Source organism: Belonocnema kinseyi, chromosome 9 (genome assembly GCF_010883055.1).
Source record: "Belonocnema kinseyi isolate 2016_QV_RU_SX_M_011 chromosome 9, B_treatae_v1, whole genome shotgun sequence".
Taxonomy (NCBI): domain Eukaryota; kingdom Metazoa; phylum Arthropoda; class Insecta; order Hymenoptera; family Cynipidae; genus Belonocnema; species Belonocnema kinseyi.
In genome coordinates, this window is record NC_046665.1 from 37,022,579 (window position 1) to 37,035,573 (window position 12,995).

General features: G+C 30.9%; 1 protein-coding gene across 1 annotated transcript in view; it reads left to right on the forward strand.

Annotated features, from left to right (window-relative positions):
• LOC117179654 (trichohyalin-like) overlaps nt 1-12,995 on the forward strand; it is a 47,818-nt gene that overhangs the window by 24,527 nt on the left and 10,296 nt on the right. Inside the window, exons 5-11 of the mRNA XM_033371663.1 lie at nt 7,766-7,882; nt 7,964-8,057; nt 8,838-8,999; nt 9,095-9,190; nt 9,274-9,435; nt 9,532-9,715; nt 9,803-9,954. Of these exons, the coding sequence (XP_033227554.1) occupies nt 7,766-7,882; nt 7,964-8,057; nt 8,838-8,999; nt 9,095-9,190; nt 9,274-9,435; nt 9,532-9,715; nt 9,803-9,931 (944 nt within the window). The 3' untranslated portion in view covers nt 9,932-9,954. The remainder of the gene's footprint in view (nt 1-7,765; nt 7,883-7,963; nt 8,058-8,837; nt 9,000-9,094; nt 9,191-9,273; nt 9,436-9,531; nt 9,716-9,802; nt 9,955-12,995) is intronic.

A 12,995-nucleotide genomic window follows, 5' to 3' on the forward strand; every position in this document is an offset into this window, starting at 1 on the left:
ATCATCTTTGTTTTTCTCAAAAACTTGAAAGTTTCTATGGTTAATTTCAAGACATTTTTATTTTATGGAACTTTTTTTTAAACTTTCAAGTTTTTGAGAAAAACGAAGAGGATGGAAAAACCAGTTTTTGGAACATTTTTGCATTTTGTCCGCCATTTTGGAAGCAAAAAGATATATAAAATTTTTTGTTGAAGTTTAAGAATTTTCTTCACCGATGGTTGAAGAAATTTTAAGATATAAAAGCGTTTTATGTCTGAAAAAAATTATAAAAATAAAAAATCAAACATTTTTCACTATTTTTGTATGCAAAAACCGCCATATTTAATTTTGAAGTAAAAATATTCGTATTTTGACGACGGTTTCGAATTTAGATCACCCAAAAACATAAGGAACAGTACTTTTATCTATTTATTGTTTTGTTATACCCATATATTTTGCGGTCAAATTTATGTTATAAAATTGATAGCTTTGATCGTTAATGGGTTAAGTTAGCATTAGAAATTGGTCGCGGTTACGTGTACCGAAATTTCAGTACAAGTAGTGGAAATTTTTGGGTCCGAATAGCGGGACTGGAAAATAAACGATTTGTACCGAAATTTCTGTATGAATAACCGTTTTTTGTACGCATAGGCACTTCCTTAGAAAATACGTGGATATGATTTCGGATCGGAAACATTTTGCTGATGCTTCTATTTTTCTATAAATTGCATCAAATTAATTTAGAAGTTTCAAATCGAAGAAATTTGGTATTCTGCACAAAATGACGTTGTTACATTATTTTCTAAACGTGATCATAGTTTCCTATTATGAGGGGAAATTCCCCTACAACATATAGTTATTGAAAGTAGAGATATCTTTACTACCATAACCAACCGTCCCGCATTAGCATAGCTCGTGTCCCGCCTTATAATTCATCCCGCAACATAGGGTGGTGTCCCGCATTTACAACTCTTTTTGGACTTTTTTTCAATATTATATCCTTTCAAATTCATATTACGCGTGCATAAAAAAGTTTAAAATCATCTGTATTGTTAGGCTTGTTATGATACCTTTGGCAAAACCGCCGAGGATATCTCAACAGGACACAGCATATTCTGAAAAATTTCCCGGGCAATCCTTGGCATATTCCAAGAACATCGACATTTCCGTCCCGTGCTATATCCACACAATGCCCTGTGCGGGATATATACATTTTTAAGTGGATACTTTTTTTTAAATCGCCTTTTAATTTTTTTGTATAGCAATGGAATCCAATATTTCTGGAATGAATACTAATTAAAATACCTCAAATGCCTCAAAAGATCAAGTTTCAAAAAAATCCGCCCTATACAAATCTTGAATATTCGATTTCTTTCGAACTCTATCTCAGTATAATTATATAAAGATCATTACTGCAAGGTATTTTCATAACAAATAACATAGGTTGGAGGGTACTGTATCCAAATTGTCTGAAAATATTTTTTTATTTTAAAAGTGTCATCAGCTTAGGATAAAAAGTTTTTAGCGTTAAAAAACATGTGAATATGAGCACATTCCTAGCTATTCTACTTGAAATATTTAAATCAAGAACAAGAATCATGAAAAAAGGCAGATAAAGAAATAAAAAAATTAACTTTTTTAAAGAAAATTAGAAGAATTCGATCCGAATTTCGCACGGAATCCAATCATGCTTAAATCGCTACACATGCGCATATCACAACTCTTGCACGAATTCGTGTGATTTTAGTATGGGAATCTTCAGCTTTTGTTCTAGATTTTGACACTAAATTTTTCAATTAACCCTTCATAACATATTCCTCTTTATACAATTGAAATTGTAAATACATATGTTTTATTTTTTTTTCATTCAGGATCTATCTTGTTACCTTATGAGCGGATGTCAAGAGATATGAGACCAATTCAACAGGAACGAAACCAAGGATTTGTATGAATATTTCTCTGTGTCTGCAAAATGCAAAATAGAGTAAGTAATATTTATATGTATTTACTTGATTGATTTTCGTTTGTTATTTATACTGCCGTCGGTAATTAGAGGGTGAAAATGTATAAGCAGCTAATCTGCAAAAAAATTCAAAGAAGAATTCAGTACAAGTTATTTTTCAGTTACAAAAACGTTAGTATTTCTTTAGCTAAAAATAATAGGTGTGTTTTTGTGGGATTTCAGAGTATTATTGTGAGCTTGGAAATGTAGCTTGTAGTTCTATGAACGTGACTTGGGTGATTATTTATAATTTTAAAGTTTTTTTGCGGCATCGCCATGAGCGACTTTGTATTCTTTGAGTTAAAAGTACTAGGGGAGGTTTATGGGAGTTGCAAAGTATTATTATGGGATTGGGAATGTAGCTTGGAGTTTTATGGGCTTGACTTGGGTGATTATTTATAATTTAAAAATTGTTTGGCGGCATGGTCTAGAGCGAATTGTTACTTCTTTATCTGAAAGTAATAGGTATGGTTTTTGGGGGGTTCAGCGTATTACTATGGGGTTAAAAATAATAACTCGAAGGTGATTTTTTTAATTATTTAAATTTTGAATAAAAGCTTAAAAAGACATTTCTAATCAATAATTGTGAAAAATTGTCAAAAAGTATGAAATACCCTTAGGAAAAAAACTTGTTCTAAAACGTATTTTAAAGGGCTATTTGTTCTTGATCATTATTTGTTAGGTTTATGTAACTGAAAAATAATTTTTAATGAATTCTTGTACAAATATTTTAACAGAAATTCATTAAACAGGTTGTCCAGCGACTTAAAAAAATTACTTTACACATTGCAACGAAAAGACTTCAAAATTATGAATATTTCTGTAAATTTTTTATTTCGTCTCCGCTAATATAGAATGTTAAAGTATACATTTTTTTGTGATATTCAAAATACCACTCGGTTTCTTTTTCACTACTCACTACTCGTCCTTTTCAAAGATTTTGACACTTTTAAAGGATTTAAAAGATTTGAAAAAGAATTGCAGTTCACCAGATTTCAAAGCTTTTAAAACATTTCGAAGTTTCACTAAGATTTCAAATAATTAAATGATTTCAAAGAATTCAAAAGATTTGAAAAACAAAGACTTATGAAAAATTTCACAAATTTCTCCCAAAGATTTCGAAGACTTCATAAAGATTGCAAGGGTGTCGACGATTTAAGAAAGACGTGTACACCAGATTTGAAAGATTTCACAAAGATTTTAAAACTTTCAAAAGATTGCAAATATTTTAACAAAGGTATACCAGATTTCTAGGATTTCAAAAGATTTTAATAAGATTAAATTTTTAATATAATTTTTAAGGGCATGTGATACTTACAGTTTCCCCGGCTTTTTTTTCCACAAAAATGAAAATTTTTAAAAAGTGAATTCGGAGATGCTACAAAATATCATAACGGACGTCTCCGGACTCTTTTTTGAGGGATAATAACAAAAAAATTTATTGTGCCAAATAAAAATTTTATGCATATGTATTATTTTGAGGTTACGTTGTTTTTCATTTGTGCCTTTCCGATAATCTGGAAATTATTTATGAAATAAACTTTTTTGATTTCCTGCAAAAAGTGTTAGTTCCGGGAGATTATTTACTATGTTTATTTGCAAGTCCAAAGTTTTCGTCCAAAAATATTGTGTAGTTTGGAAGTAACGCACAGGAGAATTGTAACATACATAACGTCCAAATGTACATACGTTGTTAGCAATATCAAAAAATTTTTTTGAAAAAAAAACACAAATAAGGTGTGCGGGGACGTCCGTTAGCATGTTCGCTATCATTTCCCAAATTTTAAGACAAAATATTGATTATTCTATAAAAAAGCCGTCGGAACCTAAAACTGGTAAAATTGATACTAATTCCTAAGCTCTATGAAAATTAATCAGATTTTGCTAAATTAAATCGTTTTCGAATTAAACCAAAAAAAAGTGTGTGGGGACGTCCGTTAGCATGGTCGCTATCATGCCCCAAATTCTTAAGAAAAAATATTGATTATAAAAGAAAAAAAGCCGTCGGAACCTAAAACTGGTAAAATCGACAATTTTCTAAATATCACGTGCCCTTAATGAATACAAAAATTTTCAGAAAGACATCATAAAGCTTGCATAAACATTTCAAAAGATTTTTAGGAATTTTCAAGATTCCACAAAGACTTTCAATACTTCAGAAGATTTCCCAAAGTTTTCAAATAATTGCAAAGATTTTAAGGATTTAAAAGTTGTCTTGTGCCTGCAAAAAAAATAAAAAATTTCTTATGTATTGTTCTGCTTTCTTTAGAAAATTTTGACTAATAAAAAATGAAATTGTTCATTTTTAACATCTATAATAAATGGTTATTACATTATTTGACGTTAAAAAAGGAGATCTAGAAAAATTTGACTTCTTGACCTGGAAAACCTGGAAAAGGCCATGAATTTCGTTTCCAAGAATTGCTGGACATCCTGTTAGAAGTTATTTTTCATTTTGATCAAACTCGAACATTAACGAATTGGGAATTGAGAGATTGCCATCACTACGTCAAGTGCTTTGGTGGGGGAATGCATGTTCGCATGGACGTGCACACGCCACGCATAATCGCACGTACATAAAATGCATACTCTCTGTTGGTCCCAAAATATGACTAAAATCCAATAATTTTAGGGGACTTTTTCGTTTACTTTTACCCGCCCCCTACAATCCCCTGAAAGGAATCAGATGTATGCAATGGAATACGTATAAAGGAATCTGACGTTATATCATACAATAAATTAGGGCACGAGTAAATATTTTTTATAAATAGTCTATAATTACACAATATTTAATAATGCTCTGATTTAGATTTAAATGGTAGGATTTACTCTTGAACTTTGAAGATAAATATTTGTTGACTCTTTCTTCAAAATCATTTTAATGTAGTCGGATTCGACGCGAAATTTTCTAATCTTTCAAACGATGCCACTTCGAAAGTCGTAGAATAAGTTTCTACACAGATTAGTCTTTGAAGTGAAGTACGAATAGGTTCATCTACGATTTATTTGTTTTATTTTTACATATTAAAGTATATACTCTAAAACCACTAATAATACCAATATACTGTAAAAAAATTTTTTTTCAATTATATATTTGAAAAAGAAGAATGTGTACATATTTAAAATTCCTATTTCTGTCGTATCCGTTTCGCCATATTCATGCGAAGGAGCACGCCTTCAAAAGCTTGTAAATATAAGCCGTACGATCCACGTTTTTCCATAAAAATGGAAGAAAAACAGCTTTATCATTGATATCTTGTTCCTAAATGTAAAAACACTTCTGTCAAAAATCCAGGAAAATTATTTATATCTATACCCAAAGGTATATTGTTGCGAAAATTATTTTAACGATAATTACAAATATTTTTATTTTAAATAGAAAAGTGTAAAATACGTTGTTTTTCTATAACATAAAAGTCATAATTAAAACCAAAATTGATTTTTTAAAAACATACTAAAATTTTGTTTATTAGCTTTTTTTATACTTTTTAAAGATATTCAGAAAAAAGTGGGCTTGAAATAATTTCGTAGCCAAATTGAGTTCTTAACGCTTGAGAGTACCACGTACCCTCCCTCGAGCGTAAAAATATCAATTTGACCATGAAGTTATTTCCAGCCCACTTTTTCTTCCATATGCCGTTAAAAAGTGTAAAAAAGGTATCAAACAAAATTTTAAGTATGATTTTTTTCAAAAAATTCTAATTTTGATATTCAAAAAAAGCATAATGAAAAAATAATCTTATGATAGACTTAAAGTACATGAAAAGTTTTCAAAACAAGAATAATAAAAGTCCAAAAACTTCAGGCCACTGTGTATTGACAACCAATTTGTAAATGGACGTATGGTTTGGTCAGTTAATATAGGTCCACTAGGACTATAATTAAGCCAAGTTTCAAACCGATAAAAAAACAATTTCAGGTGGGAACACTTGACGTATTCTGTCCCATATATCTTACTATTTCCATCAAGCAATTGCCATTCTAAATTAATAAATTAAATATATAAAAATAAATGTTTCTATGGTTTATTGTCGTTTATCGCATTTACTTATTTTTTCGCTTTTACTCCTCGAGTCCCAGCAACGTTGAAATTTCAGTTCTTCGCAGCAAAAAAAATCACTTGTGTAATCAATTTTCGAAAATTATCCGAACTGTCTTTAACGTATCCAGACATAATAATGCTCCATTAAAATAAAGCCTTTTAGCCAAAAAACGTTTAATGATTAATTATTTTGATTGTTTTGATTAAATTGACCATGTATTTTCTTCAGCTTTGAAGGTGCGTGATGACACAACACCTGTTTCCGGCTATGAGGGCGCTACATATTTCGTTTAAAAAATCGACATTTCCGGTTGATATTATTTTTGTCCTTTCTAAATAAATGATTGTAGATTATTAATGAAATAAAATGAAGACATGTCATATGATTTAACTTGAAACTACAACCATTTGTACCCCAAAAAATTAATAAATACATTATTACAGAGGTTTATTTCTTATTCTGATTGCATATTAATATGCCTAATAAATATCCATGACAAATTAAACAGTTTTATTTCTTTGTAACTTTGCTATAATAAAATTTTAAAGTGTTGCCAGTTACAGATGTGCTTTAGAAAATTCAATAAATTCTTGTCTTTCTAAGAATAAAAGAGAACTTAATATTTTAAAACTAAACATGTCACCGTTTTACATAAGTTCTATCATATCGTTGTGCGTAAAAATTATAGTAGAGTTTCAACTAAAATATAAGTAAAATACACTAAATGTTCACATTCTCTTAAAATTTTAATGAAAATTATACGGCGCATCTGATTTTCAGTATTTAAAATTTTTTTCTTGGTAAAATTTATTTTGCCAAGATTTTTGCGACAATAGTTTGATTTGTTTTCTATTTATTTTTTTGACATTTAGTACATATTTTTACCACCAATTTTCAATAAGAAAGTATAGTAATGTAAAAATTACATCATGTAGAGTTTTACGACTTTTAATTGACAGGATTTCTCAGGTCATTCTTTTTCAAAATCTCTACAAAATCTCGAAATCATGCAGCAGAAACTTTATTGATGAAAAACTCAACTAAATTCAAGTACTTCATGAATGTTCAAATTACTTTAATACAGTAAAAAATTAGTTATTTTTAAATAAAAGTATGGATTCGTCATGGTTTCTTATTCAAATAGAGGCTTAGTGGTCTTTTCATCGACTTTTGAAAATGTTTATATGATTATTTTAATGAAGTATCAAATTTGTCGTTGGTTTTTATTTCTTAAGATTTAAGTCACTGATCGATATCAGTTTTGAAGTTTTAGGTTCAGATTTTGATTTTTAGTCATGAAACATAATATCAACACTAATATTTTTTGCAGATCCGTAAACCCAAGAAAAGCGAAGACCGCAATTCGATGATTAAAGACAGCAAATTGAAGATTGTAGACGTCAATTTGAAGATAATTTTTTTTCATAAAAACAGACTAAATTTTCAAATAGCAGTTATAAAATTTGTATCGAATTAAAATTTAAATTGGATTTGATAGTATTACAAACTCATAAATATACTTTAAATCAGGTATTATCGCTACGAACATTTCATCTTCAAGATCCAAAAATCTTCAAGGATTGTTTTCATGTTATTTTATTTAGATAATTAAATATATATATATATTTTTTTTTTGCAAAATTAAGAAACAATGTCTAGATTAGAAATTATTATTTCATAATGAGTTTGCAAAATGCTGCTTTATTTTGGATACAAAATAAACTAAATGTAAATATAACAGATGAAGGAATAAAATCGATATTTGATCGGGACGAAGTAAAGAATTTTAAATGTTCGACGTCTACCGAGGAAGTAGAAGAACACCGAACAGTTAAAACAATCGACACTGAAAGAACAGGTATATGCTTAAATATTTTTTCGTGTTAATCTAGCTTCAATTAAAAAGTAAATAGAATCATAAGGAATTATTTGCCATCAGGAAAGAAGATGCATTCGTCAAAAAGACGTTCTCAAGAGATTTTTTCAAGAAGACGTGATAAAGGTCCCAAAGAGGCGACGTTATCTCCATTCAGGTTTGTATTTGGGCAAAAAGTAAACACTTGACAAAGAAAACTATTCTGATTTCTTGCGTTTTCAATAGTTTCTAAATTAAAAATTCTGAGCATTGCTCTAAATGCTTTTTATGTTAATATTTAGCATCTGGGTAAACTTTATGAACCGACTTTTCTCCTAATTGTAGATATAAGTAAAACCTTTTCTTTTTATGCAAAACAATTCATTCTCTTTTTTTTAAACCTTTAAGAAATCTGAAAAAAGTCCTAAAAAAACTGACCTCTTAAACTTGTTTCTTATGATCTTTTAAAATGTTTACTCATAAAAAGGTAAATTTTGTATATTATTTATAACAATATAAACTTGCTTATTCGCTCTTCATAATCATGGCTATTATTCTGAATCGGTATTTAAAAATTTATATTAGGGACAATACACAACTTTTCTTTATTCTCTGAATATCATCGACAAATTTCTTAAAATTAAAGTTTTTTTAGCTCTCTTTAAAATACAAATTACATTTTCTTTTAGCGCTTCAAGTTATCACAATAGGAAAAAAGCACTTTTTGCCTAATTTTACAAATGATTCATTTTTATTTATTTAGATCTTACTTCAACTATTTTTTAATGAACTTTCAAGAGTAATGGATATTACTTTTTATATAAAATAAAATATTCGTACAGTTCTAAAAAATTATTATTTAAAATTTAAAAAGAAAACAATCTTGTTTCTCAGAATTTCTCTAATATAGAGAGATAAGATTATAATATATATTTCATTTTATATTACACATTTGCAGGCGCAACGAAGGCCACCAGAACCGCAATCGGGAAGACGAAAGAGGAGATCAATGGCATCGTCTAGACAGGAAAGAATATTCAGCAACGCGCAGGTCGTCTCGTGAACGCTCGTATTCTGAAGGAAGAAACTGGCGCGATTCAGAACATGATCGTTCATATCGGTAAGATAACGATTGAATATAAAAGAAAGGTTTTTAACTATGTTGGTTGAGTAATCTTTTTTACAAAAGTGAAATTTTTGTTTTTGTATTGACAGAAATAAACATTGGTACAGAGAATCTCGTGGAAGATCAAGAGAACGAAGAGAGCGTCAAAGTTCGATTGAAGAAATTAGGAAAAAGGCAATTACGAAGTAAGTTAATAATGACAAGTCGGTAAAATAAGATGGGAAGTAATAAATAATATTTTAATATGTATTATATTACACTTTTATAGATACAAAGATGCCCACCAAAGCCGTAGTCGAGAAAACATAAAAAGAGATCGGTTGCATGATCTAGATCGGAAAGAATTTTTCTCAAAACGCAGGTCATCTCGTGATAGCTCATATTCTGAAGAAAGAAAACGAAGTTATTCAAAACATGATCATTTATCTCGGTAAGATGAAGAATAAGTATAAACAAAAAGTTTTTAAGTGTAACGTTTACTGAGTACTTTTGTACAAAAGTCTAATTTTTGTTTCTGGCTTAATAGAAATGGACAGTCATGTCGAGAATATCGAGAAAGATCAAGAGAAGGGAGAGAGAGAGAAAGATCTGTTGACGAAAGAAATATGGAGCAACCTAGAGATAGAAGAATGTCTCCCATACCTAATTATATAACACAAGTACCATTTAGTGTTCGTATTCCTGTCCCTGTTCTCGTATGTTGTCATGGGGTAAGATACCGTCTAGAATTCTTAATAATTATTTATTTAGTTTCACTTTAGAATAACACATATAATATGAATCTATTATTTGAATAGAATTTTCCTCCAAGACCACTAATGATGGGTGGTCCTTTGATGCCATATCGGGGACCCTTAATGAGAAATAGGTTTCCGATCGAACCAAGCTTCTCTTTACCGCCACGATATACGCATGCAGATATTTAGTCGTCCATTGCCACCAAATTCACGTAAGTCTGCTCTCTGTTTATTATATTTATTATACTCTGTTAAAACCTATATTATAAATAAAGAAATGTAATTTATTCGAATTTACGGCATCGGATAGACGAAGGTGTACAAACAAATCTGCATTAGACGCTTGAAATTGGAGAAAAAGTCGTCACGTTACACTTGACGGGTGAAATTCATCCATCCGTCGATATGTGACACTACGATCTTTCTGTTTCACGAAAGCAGTGAGTCATGTGGGGAAATTAATAATTAATTAAAAATAAGAATATTCCCGATTAGTTCAGTTTACGAAATTAATACTGATCATTTTTAAACGTGTGATAGAATTTTAGAAATCTTGAATTGATTAAATCAAAAAATATATATTTAAACAAAAATCTGCTTAAAGTATCGCATATAGCTGCATTTTATAGAATAATCAATACATAATTCTATATTTGTACCGCTTGTAATATACGACAGCGACACATGGACTTATTAAGATGAAGATCAGAGTAAAATTAACGCAATTGACATGAAATTCATGCGCATAATATGCGGGAAAACTCTGATGGACAAAGTGAGTAACGAGATAATTCTAAAAGAATGTTGCGCAGAAGAGACGCTAGTAGACACATGGGAAAGAAATCGGTTAAGATGGTTCGGGCATGTTGAGAGAATGCCAAATTACGACTAACGAAACAAGTGTATCAAGGTAAAGTAAATGGCAGCGTGCCCAGAGGTAGACCGCGGAAAGAATGGTTAGAATGTATGAATGAGACCCTAGTTAGAAGAGACATGAGAAGTCACAAAAACACGAGAGCTTGCATGAAAAAATGCATGGACATAAAAGAAGCTAGAGAAATATGCAAGGACAAAAAGTATGGCGGAATATAGTTAATAAAAAGAGTGTCAGTAGAGTGAATGGCCCCTGACACAAAAGACCTTGGACACAAATGGACACAAGTGGGGAACCTTACAAAACGACTTTGTGAGGCTCTTCACTTGGGGTGATTGCTACAGAGATTGATCAGCCACCCGGGTCGGAGTAGTGCTGCGGAACGAACGTGTTATTTAGGTAAATAATACGAGAATTCTAGATCAATCTAAAAATTCTATAAGCCCTTCCTCACATTACTCCCTTCCTCACCGACTGAGTCATTCCAATCCCGAAAGGGAAATGGCTTAATGGTGTAATAATAATGATAATCTATGCCTTATAATTCAAGTGCTACATTTAGCTGTATTTGATGGAATACAACGATATATAGCACTTTTAAAACATACTTTTTAAAATATTTTTTTAGAATTTAGTAAATTTATCATTTTTTAAATATCAATTACACATCAGAGAATGATCGTCAAGTAGAACCCATAAATGACAACTGCGTCTACAGCAAAATTTGGAGAGTCGGATATTGCTGGCACGAACTGTGGCTCTGAGTCGGTTGAAAAGCGAGTCGCACGCTGCACGCATGTGCTCCTGCGGGATCTTCATCTTCATCGCGAAGTGGCTTCCACGATCATCAGAACTAAACCCGCACGTCTGTTCAGTTTCAGGCATTTTGCAAGCCAAGGGCAACACCAACAAAACACCAGAATGTCGATATGCTCAAGAAAGTTTTTCGTGAATGGGTGAAGATCCCGCAGGAGCACATTCGTGCAGCATGTGATTCGTTTTTCGACTGACTAAGAGCCATAGTTCATTGCTCAAGGCGGCCATGTAGAAAATTCAACATGAATTTGTAACATTTGAATGTTTTATACCATTTTTTTAATTGCTTAACTAAAATTAAATTTTATATAAAAAATACGGCGTTCTAAAAAGTTGCAGTTCAATTGAGCCACCATGCACTTCTTTACATTTCACATCACTTATTTTAATTGTATTCAATAGGAAAACCTAATTTTTATTAACATTATATTGAAAAACGTGAATGCTTTCTATTTCATTTCATGTTGTCAACATTGTTTTATTTTTAAAGAGAATCATTTACATAACCTGATTATTGAGCGCGAAGTGCCTCTGAGAATGTTATCATCAAGTAGCAGTGATTTAAGAACTTTGTTCAAACTCAAATTGAAAAACAATATTCAGTTGCGATTTATGATTGCAATTCACTATAGTGGTTTGAATCTCAGTTTTTTATTTAGCGTATAGTATTTTTGTTATTTTAAATTAAGTTGAAATGCACGCATATAACCTCTACTGAAAATTCCTATATAGGTTCCTATATAGGATCCTATATAGGAACCTACATAGGATCCTATATGTTTCACCTATATGTGCCACCTATAGGAAATGACATAGGATCCTATATAGGTGCCTGTATAGGACACTTTCCAATAAGGTACATAATGGTACCTAACTAATGGTACGCATGTATCTAGGTGCTCCTGGAGGACCAAAAAAATACGTCTGCGCAGACGTGGGTTCTATATAAGACTACTGCACATCTGGATATGGTCTCATACAGAAACATATACAGGATCCTGTATGGGATGTAGGTTTCTATATAGGAATTTTCAGTAGGGACCTACGAAAGCGAGATTCTTTTCAGAAATTATTATTATGTTAATACAGTGAAGTCTCATCTATTTTCCGTCTCTCCTATTTCACCTCCTCCGTACCCTAGTAGCACTAGTAACCTAGTAGCACATTCCAGGAACGTTTTGCGGGAACCTTCGGAACGTTCCCTGAGCCTGTAAAATGTCCGCCATTTGAGAACGTTTCAGTGGGGCGTTCAAAGAATGAATTATCGTTGTTGTTATTATTATCAATGAATATCCGATAAACCGTAAGTGATAGATCAAAATTAATGTCAGTTTATGATATAGATACCACATTACAATGTAGTATATACGGTACTCAAAACTAAAAAATGATATCTATTTTTACCTATCTCTTACGGTTTACTATTATTATTATTATTATTATTATTATTATTATTATTGTTATTATTATTATACCATTAAGCCATTTCCCTTTCGGGGTAGGCGTGACTCACTCGGCAGGGGAAAGGAGTAGTGTGTGGAAGGGATAGAGATTTTTCAGATT